The sequence below is a fragment of the Rhopilema esculentum genome, chromosome 1 (genome assembly GCF_057945365.1).
Source record: "Rhopilema esculentum isolate cy_ngs chromosome 1, ASM5794536v1, whole genome shotgun sequence".
Classification (NCBI taxonomy): domain Eukaryota; kingdom Metazoa; phylum Cnidaria; class Scyphozoa; order Rhizostomeae; family Rhizostomatidae; genus Rhopilema; species Rhopilema esculentum.
In genome coordinates this window covers 1,863,658-1,884,610 of record NC_142815.1, presented here as the reverse complement: position 1 = coordinate 1,884,610, position 20,953 = coordinate 1,863,658, and the positions used below count along the sequence as shown (strand labels likewise).

The 20,953-nt window shown below is 37.2% G+C and overlaps 1 protein-coding gene across 2 annotated transcripts; it reads right to left on the bottom strand.

Moving 5' to 3' along the window:
• Window positions 1-217: 217 nt before the first annotated feature.
• Window positions 218-19,804, bottom strand: LOC135690292 (ras-related protein Rab-27A). Of its 2 annotated transcripts, XM_065207805.2 has the most exons (6): window positions 19,656-19,804; window positions 17,769-17,994; window positions 5,191-5,279; window positions 3,462-3,607; window positions 1,243-1,397; window positions 218-820 (listed from the first exon to the last, which is right to left on the bottom strand). In XM_065207805.2, the coding sequence occupies exons 2-6, from the start codon at window positions 17,925-17,927 to the stop codon at window positions 686-688; spliced, it is 684 nt and encodes a 227-aa protein (XP_065063877.1). In that variant the 5' UTR covers window positions 17,928-17,994; window positions 19,656-19,804; the 3' UTR covers window positions 218-685. The 2 variants fall into 2 exon arrangements, with proteins under 2 accessions (XP_065063877.1, XP_065063876.1); XM_065207804.2 differs by lacking the exons at window positions 17,769-17,994; window positions 19,656-19,804 and adding an exon at window positions 12,911-13,111.
• Window positions 19,805-20,953: the final 1,149 nt, after the last annotated feature.

The following is a 20,953-nucleotide window of genomic DNA, read 5'->3' as shown; positions in this document are numbered from 1 at the left end:
ACTAGTGTGTAAGGTGGTTGAAATTACAGATAGATGAAATCAGATGAAGGTGGAGAATTAGATGAAGGCGGTGAATTAAATGAAGGTGGCGATTTAGATGAAGGTGGCAATTTAGATGAAAGTGGCGATTTAGATGAAGGTGGCGAATTAGTATAAGGTGGCGTTGTTAGGATAAGGTGGCGTCTTTTTTCGAACGGTGAAGATTTCAAGCGCAACATTTCTGGTATTTATTATTGCACATCTGAGGGAAAAAAGGACGTTCGAGTTTTGTCTATAGCAGAAATGATTTCCTGGCCTGGAAGCAAATTTGACTCGACAGTTACGGGCCTAATGCTGGGTTTTGTAATAACGGGAACAGAACCACATGCTAGACGTGACATCATGTTCGAAAACTCAGTGTACTGTCTGTATATAATGAGAAAATCCTAAAAACTAAAGATTCAAGAAGGAACTAACTGCTTTATCTAATAAAATATTTATAGCTGGCCAGTCTGATATTGTCCATGAAACAGAAAAATCATCACAAAACAAAGTTTCTTCTACTTTACTGTTCATGCGAGACTTTTCTATCGTTTTTAAAGAAATTGAAAAATGTAGCGCCAGACGGAAGTGACGTCACAGCTAGGTGATAGGACTTCACATAAATTATCTTTTCATATTGGAATACCTGATTTTTTAACATTGCCTAGCAACTACAAGAATTCTTTCTCTCTTCATCGGCTTCATCAACCTCCCTTAAACGATGGCCTCGTTCTGTACCATTTATAAATCCAGGGGGTAATGTAGACTTATCAACGCATCTTTCCATTTGTTCCATAACCTGTACGGTAAAAAATAACAATCTAACTTTATCTTCAAACAAAAGTTGATCAACTTCTCCAAAAGCTTAGCAACTTTACGGCTTTTCGGATCTAACTTCAGATAAAAATTCAAACTAAAACGGGGTATCTGCGTTACTAAAAATAATAACGATAATCCTCCTCCTTAGGCAATTGGGGTTCAGATGCATGATAAATGACACGAATATATCGACAGATGTCAATCAAATAATGACTATTAATTACAAAAATATATTTCGCATTTCAGGAACTTTCGCGGATGAACATTTTGTAATTTTAGGCCAAAACGCGAATGTATCTGCAAAAATTAATATCACGAAAGTGTCATCCCTTAAAATGACATAGATAAATAAGTAACAATGAAGAAAACACGACAATAAGCCTGAATAAACTAAGAACATACCAAATCCAGGAGCGAGTCAATAGCAAACTCCACATTTGTGCCAGTGGCTGCACTTGTTTCAAAGTATTTAAGTCCTAAGCTATCTGCGAGAGCCCGCGCATCTTCCTCGTCAACCCGCCGTTGATCCACGAGGTCTGCCTTGTTTCCGATTAACACTGAAAATATAAGCACAAAAGAATGACTTAAAATCCTTTGGCGGTGCTAAACTCAACAACGGCTTTGAAGAAAACAAACATTTCGAATCATACTAAAGCCATTTTTCAGAGTATAAAACGTCAGAACAAAGATTTAGTATGGCTCAAAATGTTTTCCTTGCTCAAAGCCATTTTTAAGAATGATTTACTTCTACGCAAGCAAATACGGGGATATTTTGCGTCAAAGCTTTCGGCGCAATACCTTGCGACATACACAGGCACGCCGGGGGCGGATGGGAGGGGGGGGGGGGGCTGTAGCCTCCTCGCTTTTTCGCCCAAGTATGATACGAGGGTTGTTGCATCAAATATAATGTTGAAAAGACTACCATAAAAATAAGCCAATTTGTCTAGAGCCAGCCCCCCAAAATAAATGTATCCTGGCGTGCCTGATACAGACGGGGGTCGTGTCTCAATAACAACTTCTATAGCTGTGTTGTAATAGAATTCAAAACTAATGACGTCATAAAAATATAGATAACATGATTTGGGAAACAGACCGAGTGAAAAGCTATAGAATACTGAAAGATCAAGTTCGACCGAGTATCAAGATTGTAAGTCTCTTTTATAAAGTTTACCTTTAAAAGTAACTAGGTTAAGAGCACCTTGCACATATTTCTTAGGCTATCTACCGTAACTAGTTCTTAAGTATATATTGTAGATTTAGGAATTGCCAACCCTTTGTAGGAATTTTTTTCGTATTAAATATTCATATCGTTTAGGACATCTCAGGAACAACCCTTTGCATAACCCACCCCCCTCCCTTAAGTATCGTATTAGCATACCATTGGCTACTACCCCTTGCTATAGCACAGCGTAGTTTCACGTTTATCGCTACACACCCCATAGTATTTAGTAATATTCTCTGTACTTGTTGTATACCATCGTAAGTGTAGCACAATCTCCCTTTTCACATAAGTTTCATACTAGCGTGCCTTGAGGAATTATATTACAGCATTCAGTACATTGTAGGTAAATAATGGTGATTTAAAGTTGTGTTAAACTAAATTTATATGTGACATTGATAAGATGTTAGGTTATGAATATTGTTGGGGGTTTAAACATCTCTTGTGTTTTCAAATAGATACTGTTTATTTTCTTGACATTCTTCAAGAGAGAAAAGAGTTTTAAAGGCAATCTGTCTCGTTGTGGATTGGTTAACGAGAACAATAGCTGGAACAATAGCCTAAACACGATTCCAGCGCTCCGCCATGTTTTTTACAATGCGATAAATTAAAGGGGGACTGGAAACAATAAAAAATCCCTTTGTTCTTATAACCAATCAACATCGTGACAGATTGCCTTTAAGGAACACTCCCTCGCTCTGTAATAAACTCTACGCGTTGTTATCGGTCAACGTGTTAGCCCGGATTCTCCACATGCCATCGTTGTCTTAAATTAAGTACAAAAACCACACTGAACAGCAAAAGACATTTTATTTAAATCATTAGTTTGATTAAGAATAATTTAGGTCTGAGAGATGCTCAAAAGCATATGGAAATGAGAGCCAAAATTTAATTAGAGGTGCACCTAATTATGCTGTTTTTCCATTTTCTCTAATAGCATTGGTGAAGAAAGAACAAGTCTTTGGTTTGTGGGCGAGCAAGTTCATAATAGGATGGCTTGTGGTATAGCTTAGAAATTATTTCCACAGGGAACGTCTTAAAATGTTGGATGAATTCTCAAAAGGCAAAATTAAGAAAATAAAATGTTTAACTATTTAAAATAGGGCCCTTGAGGAAACGCAGTAAAATCTCAGTAGGTTGTGGCGAGCGTCTTTAGGCCACAAGAGGAAAATAATTATAAATTCTAGAACCCATGGGTGATGATGCAAGGGTGTATCGTTTTCAGAAGGGGGGGCGGCCAGCGTCATACAATGAGTTACCCCCGTCATTGGAATCATACTGCATGCGCAATAGATGTAGAATTCGACAGATATGCTAACAGAATACATTAAAAACAGGGGGTCGCTTATTAAAAAGCTGGTTCGTCATTCCATCCAAACAAAATGCTTATGTAAAAACTCACCGATCATAGGATCTTCACTATAAGCGTGTGTTTGCAACTGTGAGAGCCAGCTTCTCACATTAACAAAAGACTCCTCGTTTGTAAGATCAAACATCAGCAAAAACCCCATTGCATCCCGGAAGAAAGCGGCTGTAAGACTTCTAAACCTGGAAAACAAAAGTCAAGGAACTTAGAAGGGCCTAAACATAGATAGATAGACAGATAGACAGATAGATAGATAGATAGATAGATAGATAGATAGATAGATAGATAGATAGATAGATAGATAGATAGATAGATAGATAGATAGATAGATAGATAGATAGATAGATAGATAGATAGATAGATAGATAGATAGATAGATAGATAGATAGATAGATAGATAGATAGATAGATAGTTAGATAGATAGATAGATAGATAGATAGATAGATAGATAGATAGATAGATAGATAGATAGATAGATAGATAGATAGATAGATAGATAGATAGTTAGATAGATAGATAGATAGATAGATAGATAGATAGATAGATAGATAGATAGATAGATAGATAGATAGATAGATAGATAGATAGATAGATAGATAGATAGATAGATAGATAGATAGATAGATAGATAGATAGATAGATAGATAGATAGATAGATAGATAGATAGATAGATGAAATTAGTGAATCATTCGCAAATGTGCGAAATTCGCAATGAGGCAGTTATATTTAATGTGCTTCGCATTAGAAAATTTTTCAAAATTCATCATTTTAAATTCGGTGGAGCTGTGGATAGAATAATTTTGTTTCCTGTTTGGTTTGTGTGACAGACATGTCAACAGCAAAAGGAAATCCTTCCATGACCATGATTCAATTTTAGCAATTAAATCTTCTTGCGATTTCCGATAGCTTTTTGCTCGCAGTTTCGAATGTTGTCCACTACCGCAGCTAGGCCAGCCAAAAGCGAGCAGCGTATTTCGTTAAGGTGGGAAGACCTATTGTTTACATCAGCCAATCATCGAGAGGACAGACTGCCTTTAATACAACTTAACACCATGAATCATTTCTTGACTATGAGAAACTGTTTTGCAAGAAATTTTTTGTAGCACAGCTGATTAGCTGATAAATATCATCTATTTTATTACCAGTTTTAACATCACACAACTCTTTTTTCCTAATAAAAATTTGTTCTTATATAAAAGCATATTCAAACTGTAAGTTAAAATTGAGGGGTTTCATTTTCATACGAAATTATTGACTTTACACAAGCATTACAAATTACATTTATCACAGCGGAATATTAAACATACAATCTAGTGGGGACTTTCCCACCAGGCCCTTAAATTTCCCCACTGGTTGCCCCACGATTCCCCACTAGCAACTACTCTTTTGTTAAACATTTTCTGAATGAGCTCATATTTTTGTTTTTGTTTGTTGACATTTGAGATACAGGCCTACTTCCTAAGAATTGAGGACTACACCACTGAGAGTAAGGACCGACGTGCAAGACATCGAAGCCTTGCATACAATGCATACAGTAGTGTATCGAGGGGGGACAAGGGGGCGTCCTTTTCCCGGACCCCCTCTTGTCGGACTCTTGTCTGCCCCTCAAATCTTTCAACCCTGGCTACGCATACTCACCCTTTGCTTTTACCGTCAGTCGCGTCACGTTAAGAAAAATGCTCTTTTGTGTCAATTTCCCATCAGCGAAAATTCCTTAAAAAATCCCCTGATTTATTGTAAAAACGTTGAAGTTATCAAAATACCTTTCTTGTCCGGCGGTATCCCAGAGCTGGAGATGAACCCGTTGTGCCTTGGACGATCGAGAGCCATCCGGATTCAGAGGACGATGGTGCTAAAATTAAACAATAGAAATGTCAGTCAAATCAAATCAAAGTGTTCTGATTGGCTGAAGGCTTGAATAGGCTATTGTGATTGCTATTGCTACTAATCCTTCAAATCAATCAAAGTCTGGAAGTAAAACAATAAAACCGGTTAATATAGTCCTGTCTTCGATTCAAAACGTGCCCGGACCCGGAATTTTACTCTTGCTAGCATTTTCAGAGAAAATATAACAAAACTGGTTCATAAAGTACGGTCTTTCAATTACAAGAATGCTCAGACCCAAACCGGTTGTCTTGTTGGCAACTTCTGGGAGCATTTGGAGATTTTGATATTGGGGGGGGGGGGGGGGGGGGACGCATTGAAAATTCTAAGTTTGAGCCCTAGTTGTTATTTCAGTGAGTTTTGGGCAATAGGTTATGACACTTCATTTACTGAAAGGTAGGTATGTATCTTGACTTTAAATGCATGCTACAGCATGTCATGAAAAATATTACACATACGACGAAGATTGACCATATTTTGAGAGAGTGAAAAAGCAAAGGCTCCTACTTTTCTCAGATAGGCCCCAGCCAGTTTCAAGGAACGGTTTCTGGTACAAATCATGAATGAATTTATTTCGGTTAATTTATCAGTAGATTCACTTTCGACATCTTTGTTCCCATCCAATCGAAAAGGTAATCTTACGGGCATTTAGATTTCAAAAACGCGACAACTCGCAGCAACCCGCGACAACTCGCAGAAACCCTCGACATCCCGCAGCAAAGACCCGAAGCATCGAAATTGCAGTTTAATGAATCAGCTTATTTGTTTACAAAAAACGAATCAACATTTCATCTACATCTCTGCAACACCTACGTCAGCAACAGATAAATTGGTTATCTAGTATTCAAAACGAGACATAACAAACGCAATCTGATTATCGCAATGGTTGACATCAATTATTTATACAAGTCGAGCAAAAAAAGCAAGGTACATTTAGAAGGCTGCTAGGCCAATCGAGAAGTTTCTGAGGCAAAAGAAAGATTGGGCCCGTGATGACGTCATTAAAAATGCAATTTTTTTATCTTGCTTTTCCTAGGAATTTTCTCAAAACTTTTAAGAACCCCTCTCAGCTCGGGGCCTGGGCCAATATGATCCCCCAACCCCTCTCAGCGGGTCTGAAGGCAGTCAAGAATCGCACCAATACTAAAACATTCTAATCCATGGTTTCAGTACAAAAACGTTTTTAGAAAACCGTTTTCAGTATTCAATGTGCGTAGTTTAAATTATCCCGTAATTGCCCCTCTAAGAGGGGAAGGGAAAGGGGTAGTGATAATGCTAATAAAGGGGCTGAAATACCGGGTGCAGTTAGGATGCGACACTGTCAATATTTAGAGGCATACGGCAAATTTTGCTTTGTATCAGTAGAAAGAGCCCTTTAGTATTTGGTAGTAATTAAACGCCAAAATCCTTTAATTCATCTTATTTTCTCCAAGGCTTTAAATAAAAGAATTCTTCTTTAATGGTCAAGTATAAAAATTTACGTTAAAGAAAGCAAAGATTCTGGAAATCATAGCTAAACATTGAAATGTAAAAATGGGCGTTTACGTCATCTTCTAGCACTTCAAAGGTGAGGAATAAAAGTCTAATGGCTTTGTTACATCCAACTTTAGACGCCTCTAGAATTCATCGCTTGTTTTAATGCTTGTCTTGAAATGTTTCACGCACAACGGTTCTGCGATAACTAATTTTATGTAGGAGTTCCCATTTGATTTGGGTCCAAGTTTCTGTGTAGGAGCATTTTGGTCACGTGACTATACCAAGGCTTATTCGGCGAAAAAATTATCGAAGGATGGCCTAGGCAGGCGATAACGTTTTTGTGCAGACACAAATAACAAATTTCTAAGAATAACTCATAAATAATTTAAGTTTCTCAAGTCATTGTTGCGTTGTTGACTTACATAGAAACGGATTTCATACAACTAACAAATTTTTCCTTCAGCCGTCCATTGATTTACTAAATTATGAATTGCCTAAATAGTAATTCCACAAAAGTCGGTGTGAACGTGCTTCTAAACTGAACACTGTTTGTTTTTTTCATCAAAACGAAAGCAGATAACCAATGTTTGGGCATTGCATTGAATTTCACGACAAAAGTTCGATTGCGAGAAACTCAAATATTAGCACGATAACTAGAATTTAAACATGTTCAAAGACTTCTATGGAAAATTCACTACTTTAATAAGCACATACGTAAAAAATTCACTTCATGTTTGTGTGTCAAAGGCTACAACGAAATTCCATGCATTCTAAGTTTGTAGTTAGTAATTCCATACCGATCTTGTGCTTGTGTTTTTCTGATTGGCCTATTTCGATCCACAACTGGGTATATATTTTCCATCGTGTTCTTTCGGAACCTTATTCTGACGTTTTATGCTCCGAGGAGTGTCAGACGAAAAGCTTTTAGTATGTCGTAAAATGTTTGCTTTTTTCAAAGCCATTTCGCATTCCAAGTTGTTGAACTGCAATCTGGATCACATCAAAGTAAATATTGAATTGCATTTTCATAGTGACATCTGTAATTTACAAATATGCAGTTGAATCTTGTTAAATTGTACCCCGGATAGCTCGGACCTTCACTAAATCGGACCGAATTCGGATTCCGTTTGGATTTTCCTACCTTATTCAAGTAAAAAGTCGTACCCCAGCTAACTGGGACTTTGGTTAATTCGGACTGTTTTTGATTCCCATTGCCGGAAAGTTCCGAAGTCGGACCATTCCTAAGTCGGATCATTTCCTTACCTCTTTGAAGGTCCGACCGGGATGCAACTGTTTTGAGTTATGATATCATACCGAAGTCATTAGCAACAATTCATGAGAATTGTGTTCAAAGCCTTCAAGCTACGTTGTAGTGATGTTATTACTTCACACGATGTTGGTATACGCGATCTGCGATAATTTTCACCAGATTTTACTGAACAACATTGCTTAGAGGAGGAATGGAAGGGAGAAATAGAGTGAGAGGGAGGCAGAAAGTGAGGCAGAGAGTGGGAGGGAGGCAGAGATTTTAAGGGAGGGAGGCAGAGAGCTGGAGGAATAGGGGCGGAGAGTGTGGCAGAAAGTGGGAGGGAGGCAGAGCGTGGGAGGGAGGCAGGCAGAGACTGAGAGGGAGGCAGAGAGTGGGAGAGAGGGAGAGGCAAAGAATGGGAGGGAGAGGCAGAGAGTGGGAGGGAGATAGGCAGAGAGTGGGGGGGAGATAGGGAGAGAGTGGAGGGGGGGGGGGGGTAAAGGATTGGTGTGAAGAAGCAAACTGTTAGACTTCTAATCAGAACTCAGAGATTGTGAAAGATTGAAGCCACAGAGAGATTTTGGTGTAAAACGCAGGTAAGGAAATCATTGACTTGACGATTACCAAAATCCTACAAAAAACTCAAACTGAAGAAGGGATTAAGATTAGAAAACCAGAATTTGGAATTTTCTCTCTTGAAATTCAAGATTAAGCACCAAATAGCAGTTTTTAATACTTTGCAAGAAAATTTTATTTTACGGTATGGTAAAACAGTTAGTTGAAAACCGCTTGATTTGTGCAAGCAAAAACTGCAGGTGCTACTAAGAATTCATTATTAAAAAGATTCAATATTCAAGTCAAGAATTCATTATTAAAAAGGTTATCGGGATTATTTAAATTCGATTAGGTTAATACAGCTCTCGGGAAAACACAGGGATTATAAGACGCAGTAAGTACTTTTTCTTGAAAACCACATCAAGGCGAAAAAGACAAAACCACAGATGACCTTTAAGCTAAGGATAAACGGTGAACAGAATCATGGATAGAAAAAATGCCCTATCTACCAGCAAAATTGCTTAGAAAAAATGCTCTTTCTACGAGCAAAATTGCTTAAAGAACAATAAAGTTACTTTAGCCAGAATTTCTCTATAAATTCCTTGTTCTCTCAGCATTTGTAAACAGTTGAAATATTGTCAGTAACGCATAGACTTTAAGAAGAGAAATTAGCTGTGCAGAGACAAGCATTTGTTTATATATAAAAAGGAGGACAACAGCCTATTGTTATAAACAAAGGAAAGTTACTAGGGCCGCAGGGGCAGTTGCCCCTCTAGTTAGTATGTTAAAAAAGGCCCTGGAGTAACAGTCTGACATTTCATTAGCTACTAATTTTTTCAACACTGCAATTGAACTAATTTAAGGTCAAAATTGCATTGGACAGTTGATATTTCTCAAAGATAGTCTTCAATTGTGACATAGGAAATGGGGGGCAGCAGACTAACCTGCTTTCTTACACTATAATGTGGGAATTTAGGAAAATTCAAAGGTCCTGCTGTCCCAATTTCCTGATGCTTTCATAACTAACGTAGTGCCCCCCAATACATTTTGGAAATATGTGGCCTTGCCAATATATTTTTCTCTATTTGTGGAAAAAGTTAAGTAAATCATAAAAATGACAAAATTAATAAAACTTGGTTCCTTTTCTATTAAAACATGCGAGAAATCTAGAAGTCTTGATTCAAAAATAAAAAAAAACATTGTCTAGAAAAGATAAGAAGTCAAATTAAGAGATAGATAATCTCCTTTTGTCAATACTATGTATTTTGCCTGCTCTAAACTTGTAGTTTACCAAAAGGAGGAACTAGTTTTAGACCAAAGATCCTCATAAAAGTTAGAAAGCCCTTTAAAACCTCACAATCTCCGCCTCTAACTCAAGCCATACAAATATAGCCTCTACATTACAGGTACCAGTCATCCTACAGATATTTCCTTACAATTTGTACAACTATCAATAAAGTACAAATCTAAATATCAAACAAGGGGCATTCCCCAACAAGGGACATTTCCAAATAATCAGGGGCAGATCAAATATTGTCAGGGCATATTGTTTCGATAAAATTACATCACATTTTTCCATTGTTTCAGAAAAAAGACCACTGCCCTCCAAATATTAGGAGAAAACTGACCCTCTGCCCCATTCCATAACAAACATTCCAGAACAACCAGATTTTTAAAACAAAGCTCAAATACTTTTCTCAAAATTTCTCATCCTGCAATCAAACCCAGTCATGGACTTCTCCAGCATAACAGTTTGAAATTAAGTCTCATCTTTTTTAAGATACTGGGACTTTGACATTAAGCATAAATTATTCAAAGTTGAGAATTAATATCATTTGGGTAAGTATGGGTCACTGTGAAGGTAAATTTTTTTGACTCATAAAGAGCATTGCCTTTCGAAACCTTCCAACAGTTTCTGCCACAGATTTGAGGCATTCTACTAGAGGATAGGTGTGGTGCCAGCCTTGGTGCTAAGATTCTCTTAGAAAATGATATCTAGCTTGCATCTTTTGCTAACTGCTAACAGAAATAGGGACAGAAGGTGCAGGGTCATTGGAGCAGAAGGCGGTCCATTTATTGAAGGCTGTCCATTAATTATTCAGTTTGGACTTGTGTTTGATATCAGCGAATGTCTGTTGGAAGGGATTGCATTGGAAGGAGTGAACAGGTATATCACAGAATATGTGAGTGTGTGAATAAAGAAAAAGTCACGAAAGCAGGCTGCTCGACGGACTCTGATGGGATTGTTGAGACGAAAAATCAATAAATGGTAGTAAATAAGTAACACTGCAACACGATGAGAATGAACAACAACAAACAAGCGTCAATCAGTAATGCCTAATATTTTATCCTGGCATACAAAAAAGTAGAATAGCCTTTAAAAGATCCATTTAAACTGGAAACTTTTTGCATTCTGCTGAGTGAGAATTGTGGGACAACTACTAGGGCCATGAAACATAGAAATGAGGAAGCTTTGTGTAGATCCCCTCCAATTATTTTCAAATTGTAGGGTCTCAATAATTGAATTATTTTTACTTTGGCATTTGTCAAAGGGAAACATTTATTTTGCTCTTTATGCCCTTTTCCTAGCGCTTTTTTTTCCTGTAGCTCTTTTGGTGCTTCTGTTCAAAAGTTACACGTAATACATAAAGGAAACAAAATAAAACAAAATAACGAATCTGTGAAATTTAGGAATCTGGACTCAAGAATTCTCAGAACATTGTGCAGCATATACTTTTTTAGTTTTGATAAGAAAAAGGTATAATTCCCTTTGAGGCTTGATGTTTCATTTTTCAATAATTTGAGGCTTAAATGTTATAACTGTTGTTGAAATTGATTTTGTTACAACTAGACACTAAATTACGTCTTAGACCATTAAATGAATGTTTCACATAACATTACTAGCAGCAGGGTTAATCATCTGATAAAATCTGTTTTGTTTTTGGCAAAACGAGTGTCTCTGTTCCTTTAAAGTTTGTTTTTGTTAAAAGAGTGTACCCCCGAAGTCCTCTGTATGAAGAACAGAACTCCTGAAGATATGGAGAAGGGCCCCTACTTTTTTTGCAAAAGAAAAGAGCTTTTTAATAAAGTATATTGTTAGGAGTCTTTGAACTATATTACAACTTGCAGCAGAGCCAGGAGTGTTGTACTAGGAGGGCTCAGGGACTTAACCTGTTTTTGCAGTGATTTGCACAAGAGCCCCCCTTGTTATTTTGATAGCCCTACACCCCTGATCAGAACCTACAAAGAGGGCACATTAATAAATGTGTATGAACACTTATACTTGTGAAAGTGAAAGTTGATAAATGAATAAATATGTATCGTGTCCCCTCGCTTTTTGCAAAACAACAGAGCTGTTCTCAAAATCTTTTGTTATGGGTGTCCAATTTTCACTTGCCCCCCCCCCTACTTTCCAATCTGTGTTGGAGCCCATGTGTATGTCTAAATATAGTTGTGAAGTGAAAGTTGATGAATGAATAAATTATTGGATGGCACCTGTGTCTGGATGAATCAAAGATCAGACAAAACTTTTTATAAACAGCCTTTATGTAGAGGTGTGCTGTGCTCAGTAAAATGGAAAAATGCAAGTGAAAGACATTGATGTATGGAACTCTTTGTTGTCTTGCTATGAAACTCAAATCAAGGCTTTGGTTACCAAAACCCGCATAAAATGTTTTTATCCTTTTGTGGGTTGGCACCTCAATGCTACGAGAGCGAACAACAGGTACAATGCAAAAATAGGCATGATCAAAGATTTCGCAACGAAACCAAACATCATCGGCCTAACTACCGTTGGAAAAATTAATTTCGATTAAAATTTAAATATATTTAACATCAATATATATCTTAATTTCGTACTGCATAAATTTTTGCCACCAAGCGACCGTGACTATGATAAAAATATTTTTAGGAATGCAATGATTATCGCACGAAATAACAGAACCGAAACCACAAAATAAATGCTCAACCCATCGAAACATAAATTTAAGCGCTCATTTATTGCAAAAAGCAAATCGATTTTGCATCCAGACACAAATCAAACAGAAAACCTATTCCTTGCAGGGTCGACCTCCTTGCAGCGAGGAAATATCTCAAATTTGACAGTAATTGCGCTCAAAATAAGAATAATTCACTGTTTAAACATTTCAACTAATTTAAAGTTATGCGATAAACCAAATCCTATCTATTTCTAAATTAAAATCTAAGCATATCACAAAGAAATGCATCTATTTGGAGACAAAGAAGCAAAATTTGGAAAATCAACATCTGCTGCCTGACAAAATTTTGCACGAGTGAGTCGAAAAAAAATTAACTTTTACCTTGTGTTTTTCACGAAAATCGATTCCAACTGTTGAAATAAACTTTGGGTTGAATTCTCCTTCCGTATAATAATATAAAAAACTAGTTTTCCCAACACCACTATCGCCCAAAGCAAGCAACTTCACCAAGTAATCGTACTCAGCGATTTGGTGATACCCACCCGCCATCTTGTTTTGTTTTCAATAATGAAATCGGGTTCTTCCTTTTCAGCTGGTCAATTTCGATGAACCCAAGCGCGTCCAAGCGCGCCTCACAATGTTTGCTTTTTCACCTTTTGCTATCCATTGACGGGTATATATCACAAAATTGCCGCAAAAAGGTGTAAGAAATTACTTTGCGTGTGATCCTAAAGGAATGCAAACATTTCGAGCAATTTACTTACAAAGAATGAGACCTCAAGCTCAAGGGTGTGACTCTATACCTGCTTTTTTCATGAAAACCTTTCTTGAAAAAACCAATCCGAAAATGGTGTGAAAATTGCCCTCGTAAAAGACACCGTGTCATGTCCATCGTGGTTTTACCTGTGAAGATCAATTCACAGCATTTTAACTCAAGGACGAAAGGATTATCTGCGAAAATATCTTGGGACAACCTTCCCCCCCCCCCCCCCTCGATAGGAGATAAACCCTGGAGCAAATTAACTGTTAGACAGGGCCATGTTCTTCTCCACAAAAGCATTGGGCGGCGACAGTCACTAAACATTTTCTCGTCGAAATTAGACGAAATACAAAATTGATCCTGCCGATAACTGGGGGACGAGTCCCTCCAGCCTCTAGCCAATTTCTACTTATATCAATGCCTTTTTGGAACTTTTAGCACAGGATTACCCCCCCCCTGTTATTTTGAGAACACTGAGCCAGGGGCCTTTAGCCCTAAGTGTCTTCAGCAGTGATAGAACTTTAAATTAATAATAATAATAATAATCTACCATATTATACAGGATAGCCTTTTCAGTAAAGATAATACTGCTATCACTAAGGGTCCTGTTAAAATAAAAGTTTGTAAAGTAAAAGGTTCAAAATTATAAGAGATTGAAGTTAAAGCTTAAAAAAATTGAAAGGTTAAAAAAGTTACACTACAGAAGTTAAAAAAATTTATCGCCATAATTCTTGATCTATTGAAGAATACACCAATTCGACTCACGACCTCGTTTTAGAAATTTCTCCAGACTTAATTATACGACTTTTTTAGGCTCAGTTATGGCTTTATCGTCATAATTTTAGGCCGAATACAATTTTTCATATTGTTCGAGCATATATTTTAGATTTTACCGAGAAATGAAGTTTGAAAACTTGTAAGGGATTTGACCGCAAAAATCATTCCGGGGGAAACTTTACCCCCCTAGTCGCCAATCACGGTCAAATCTCTTATAAAATTTTATCTTTATGTCGTCATAAAATCAATATCGTGAGCAATATCATAATGAAAACTTACAAGTAGACTAAAATCCTTGCTCTCAATCTGAATCTGATGTCAAAGATTTTGCATAAAAGAATTTGAAAAAAATTTTCAAAATGAGGCCGTAAGTCGAATTGGGGTATTTGGCAATGGCAAAACACATGGCGTTTAATGACCATAAAAGAAAGTAGCTAACGTGTAAAACCCAAAATATACTTTGCTTTAATTATTTTCCAAGAAAGATATCCAGAACTGTAAGGTAACGGTATTTTCCTCTGCTTTTAAATATTTAAATGTTTATTATGACCAGAAACAGTTTTATTTGGCTAAATTTTTGAAATATCTGGAATCTTTAGCAAAACAAACTGCCAACAACAGCGGTTCATTTCACGGAGTTAATCCAAATATTTAATTCTTTTTGAAAGCATTTTTGAATGGTAAGAATTTTGTTTCGATAACATCACAGGAAAACTGTATGCGGGAAAAAATATTATGGAGGAAGAGATTTTCTGGGCTGGATCATGTTGAAGGTCTTTTGACAAAAACTGTTAATAGGAATAATGTTTTACAAGACTTTAATGTGCAGTATAAGGTCTGAAGGCTGTTCAAAAAAATTCTTCACAGTGAAGCAGTATTTTTGTAGAAAAGATGTTTCTCCATAAAATAACCAATTTCATAGCACAATTGAAGTTTAAAAATAGCATCACAGACATCCAGTTGCGATAAATATTTTTAAAAATGGCTTTGAAAAAAAGCAAACAATTTGAGTAAACTAAAGCTTTTCATGTGGCACTCTCCAGAGTATAAAACGCCAGAAAATAGACCGAAAACTCTACGCTAGGAAATATATATACCCAGTTGTGGATCGAAATAGGCCAATCAGAAACACGAGCACATGACTGTAAAGGTTGACCAATCTGTCGCTTGCCTATACAAAAAGTTATCAATGGAGTCCTAACATGATAAAGAACTCGAAAATTGAATCCTAAGATGAAGACGAAAAGCTTATGTATGAATCAAAATGTTTGCTTATTCTAAAGCCATTTTTAACTTTTGCACCACGAAAAGACTGTTTGAATATTTTTGAATTGTTTTACAATATGTATCAAATTCACTCTTTAATGAAAATTGCTTTTTACTGGTCTGGCATTAAATGCTTGATACAGTGCAGACAGAGCTATACACGCTATTTGGTGTATAGAACAAGACGGTTCTAAGTTTCTACTCCAGGTTTCACGCTTAATGCGATCGTCAGGCAACTTTTCTTGGTGTGCCATGAATTCACACTTTATGTTGGTGTGCCACAAGGCTCAATAATGGAACCTATGACTACTGATACTCTGAAGTAAATCGCTGGGCTGACCTCGTCAATCACTAAGGAGCAAAGGAGACTATTTAATTTACCTCGGCAAATACTGCAGGACTACAATCATTCGTTTGTGTGGTTTAAGATAGTTACAGGAGAAATTGAAGATTGGTTAAGAATCAACTTATGGTACGGCGAAGAAATTTCCAGCACAAGACATCAGAGTGACAGGAGAAGCCTTGATATCAATCACAAAAAACATAACACAATAAGACTAGAAATTTTGGCGGCCAAAGAAGGCAAATAAAAGTAAAGGAAATAAGGTCACCACGCCCACACCACACCCGACATTTTTCTTTACCTTTCTGAGAAAGGTATTGTATTGTATTTTATTTATTCTTTTGTATATCATTGCATTATATTGTATTGTATTGTATTGCATCCCATTGCATTGCATGGAATTGTACTGTGTTGTATTGTATTGTATTGTATTGCATTGTATTGTAATATATTGTATTGTATTGGGTTGTATTGTACAGCATTGCATTGTATTGCATCCCAATGCATTGCATTGAATTGTATTGTGTTGTATTGTATTGTATTGTATTGTATTGTATTGTAAAGCATTGTATTGTAATATATTGTATTGTATCCGGTTGTATTGTATTGCATTGCATTATATGGCATCCCATTGCATTGCATTGTATTGCATCCCATTGCTTTGCATTGAATTTTATTGTATTGTATTGTATTGTATTGTATTGTATTGTATTGTATTGAATTGTATTGTATTGTAGTATAGTGTATTGTAGCGTATTGTATTGTAGCGTATTGTATTGTATTGTACTGTATTGTAATGTATTGTATTGTATAGCATTGCATTGTAGTATAGTGTATTGTATTGTATTGTATTGTATTGCTCTGTATTTTATTGCTACCTAGCATCCAAAAGTAGTTTTAGAACACCGAGAAGCAGTGCTTATCGTGCAGTGTCCTGGTGCTTTCTTTAGGTGAACTCTGGACTACGAAGCAACAATACACTATGACATATGGCTCCAACCAACCATTTGTGTAATTACGAGGATAAAATTCAGAAACAAAGCAGAACGGCGACGAGAATCCAATGTTATGAGATAAATTTTCCAAAATAAATTAAATTAAACAAATACTAATATTTCGCCCCGGCATACAGGGCTTTATCAGAGTAAAATTTATCTCATAATTTTGGATTCTCGTCGCCGTTTAGCTTTGTTCCTGAATTTTGTCCTTGTATTTTTATTATACTCATTGCAAGATTCACAGAATCCGGCGGACAGCCTATCCTGCGGTTCTTCCTTCTCACACGTGTGTAGTTAGTTGTGTTTACTGTACCCTGGGTGCCAGAGCCTCGGTGACTCTCTGAGGCTCTGGCACCCAGGGTATGTTTACTGTAACCTTTTAAAAGAGATTTCCCTACTGTTTAATCTAACTCTTCTTGCACATTCTCAGAGGTTAGCCCCCTTGTTGATGCCAAAAATTTTCAAGTTTCTACTTTTTCTCTTGTTTTCGAAACATTTTGTGCCAGATCCCCCTTGCTATTTTAATAGCACTACACAACTGTACATATTGTAGCATTTTTAAGGGGATTATGTCTCCCTGAATCATCACTTGTCACAAGTCTCCCTACGATAAGACCCAATATAAGAAATTTTGACCCTGGAACCCTTAAAAGAACAGTTTAACTTTTGAGAAAGCAGTTTCTTCCTTTCTTGGACTTAGAGTTGTCTTCCAAAAGGGTATTGTCTGAGGATCCATAAAATTTCACGGAAACGCCACTCCAATATCAAACAAAACACAAGAACAGCAGGGGTTTCTTTGAAGGTTTTTTCCTGGGGGCCGACTCCAGAGGGACTGAATGCCATAGGAAGGGGGGGTGGGACTAAAAGCAAAGGCGGCGCCACGGAGGAAGAATTGCGTAAGCAAAAGTTAGACACGGATGCTCCCTATTGGTAAAGTTGGGATACTCGCTTATGAATGGGCGTTGCCTGACAATAAAAAGGGTGTGGTCTAAACTAAATCTGTGTCTTTTGTCCACCCCACCCACAGCCTAGTGGCTGGCGCCGCCGCTGCATGAAAAGCCCCCTTCATATTTTCTTTATAAGTTCTGGAATTACCTTTCGGACTTCTTTGAAATCGACACCAAGCGTCGGTTGAAACAAGCTGAAGTCCTTCATCAAGTAGTTGTGTAGAAACGTTGTTTTCCCAACGAGGCTGTTTCCAATGGCCATGAGTCTGATCCATAATGGCGATCTTAGAGCAGGAATCCCGTCCATTTGTAAAACGATATGTCATTGTCACAAATGTTCGGTTCTTGGCTTCATCTTTTTGTGTTCATACACACTAGCAACAAAAAAATCTCTATAAATCCCCTTGGACACAAAAAGTTTTAATTGTCTAGCAGTTGGCAATGTCTGATTTTACCAAACAACTGTTGATACGAACATTGATAGAAGGTCAAGTAAAGAATAGAGAATAACCTTCAAAACCTCCAATTAGACTCAAAGCTTTCCTTTCGATTGTATTTGGCTGATGAGGGAAACTAATAGTACAAAGGAGCATAGAAACGAGAATAAGATACAATTTATTAGTGCATACGCCCAGTCATGTTATGTTACCTAATTGCGTAGTCTGACTCTCCAGACTATTTAGGGGGGGGGTGTCGGTTTTAGGTTTATTCGGTTTTAGGCCCTTCTTCTCTTTACACACCCCCCTCCTCCTCCATCAACTTCTCTTAAAAATCCGCGGTGCCTGTTTACAAAACCTTCGGTGAGTTTATCCTGACTATTGAAGCACACACTTTAAAGGCTATTGCGCAACCAGCATGCTTAGTGGCAGTTGTCGTGAAAAATTGACTGTGTTTTGTATTTTCATGCAGTACGACTTTAGGCCGGTTCTTTGAGTTATAGTCACAAAGCATGCCGGTTGCACAAAAGCCTTTAAGTTTCACCAAAGAAGACCCAAGGCCTTTGGGGTAGAGTTTTGAAAACACTAGAAATAGCAAGGCGAAGAGACGAAGGGAGACGCGCTAAAGGTGTAAAGGGATGACTTCTTTCAAGACAATATCCAGTGCCACATCTTTTCAATTTTATTGGCCCTTTATTCATGTGTTAGGCTCAGATCTAAATTTATAATGGTTAAGCTCCGCGCAACAAGAGTGACAAGGGGCCATGGCCAATCCACTTTTTGTAAAGTAAAAGAATTAAAATCAGCTCGAATTATTTTAGATAAATAAATCTGTGGACAACAACAAATACAGTGAGCCAAAGTACAAAAGTAGAATAGCATCTGCAAAATTTTTGCCACAACTGGGGCTAGAGAGGGTAATAGGAAACGTTCTTTAAATTGCTGACCCCCTCCAATTTAGGGTCATTGACGCGGGCCCTGATTGTATAGAGAAGCTTCATCTTCAAAAGACTATTATGTAAATTTCGTCGCTGCTTTCTGAAGTTTCTTCAATTTTCTAGCAACTTTAGGTAAACGAGATCAAAACATTGTGACGTCACACTGGAGACTCACTGTATTGTAAAGAGCTTACAGGTATGCAGGTGTACACGAATATTCTAAGGACGGAAATACAGTGGTGAACCTTTGCAATTGCCCGACCCCAAGCAACCTAAAGTTAAATTCTTGCATCTGATTTCGAATCCCAGGATTAACGAATATTATATAGCAAGGGATAGGCAGGCCGGAGCCGGGGGGAGGGCTGGGTGGGCTGTAGCCCCCCACTTTCTCGCTAAAGTATGATGCTAAGGTTGTGGCATTCAAGGTTGTGGCAAACTACGTAAGGACCCTCCCCCACTTCACTAGAGCCCCCCCCCACTCTAAAATGTGCTATGGCGTTCCAGAGGAAGAAGTTTTGACATTTTTTGTGCTTTTTCTGCCAAAGCATTATAAGAAAGGAAATTAACTCCACTATCAAGGGGCGGGAGGGGGGCCTTCAAAGTAACTCACGCCTTTCTCGGTCCCTGATAAAATAATAATAAAAATTCAAATAACCTCACCACTGCCTCGCCGCCTGCGCTCAAATTAGCGTTTCCATCTTGTAAAAGGATACAGAGTTCTTAAAAGCAAACACTGATGAAACCTGAAGTCAATAGGCCTGAAATTCCTCTTTGTTGTGGTAGGATTTCGTTCACTATGGTGAGCGGGAACAAACGCTGAAGAATTACTTTTAGAACAAAAGACAACTTGAATTGTTTGATGTAAACGAAAGAGATTGCTGCCATTATCTGATGGCTTTTAATTGAGTTTTACACATTGAACACTAATAAACCAAATTTTTATAATATTCGAAGGCTCAGAGTTAACATCCTGTTTTGTAATTATTCCTATTTCAGTGTTGCAGTTTTCTAAAATGACAAATGTCAAATTGATACTTTCTAGACACAAACATCTATCTTATCAACCCTATCTTTTACTCCCCACAAAACAAAATTCTTTAAAGTTAAGCAAGGTAAGTATCGGATTGAACCCCCTGCACTGTACTGTCTGGGTGTCAAACGACGGGGGTTAGTATAACAGGTTTGAAGGCGACGTTGATAAAGAATCAGTGTTTACCACAAATTTTCAAGAAAAATTGATTTTATTTTATAATTTATAGACTCAAACCCCAAAATTCTTCCCTGACAATGATCCATTTAATACAATGCTTAAATACATGCTTAATTTCTTATACTTTTGAAGTTTTATTATTTACAATCATATTTAACTTTTTTAGATCCAATAAAATTAATATTGACGATAAATTAGATACAAAAATTATGGGTGTCATAAATACGATTTGACAGAATAATCGTGAGATTTCAAAATTTATTATATAAATATCATGAATAAATTTAAATATAAAGAAGTGAGAAGAAACTGTGAATCTATAATGGATATTACAATTTTAGTTTCCTGTACCCAGAGGTAATTTTATCTGGGGGTGGGGCGACACCAGGCTTATGTAGCTTCTTTGAAGTAACAGACATGCCAAATTTTAAGGATAATTTATCACTTCACATTTAAATGAAAATAGGGGCTTTAGACGCTTGAGAAAATTGTACTAGCCACGCCTTCTACTGATAGACAGACATGTCAAAGTGGAAGGTCTGATAAGAGAGAGATACAAAGAAGCAGGCCAGGGGGACAAGGCGGCCTTGCATACACTCTTTTTTATAAGAACCAGTAAATTTAAGTTCATGCTGACTGTTCTTAATTTTTTTCGAAAATCTGAGGCTGGATTGTTCTTAATTTGTTCTTAAATTTAGAGGGTGTAAGCAGTGCTATTGCTAGCTTCTTCGCTCTAGGGAGGTGTTCA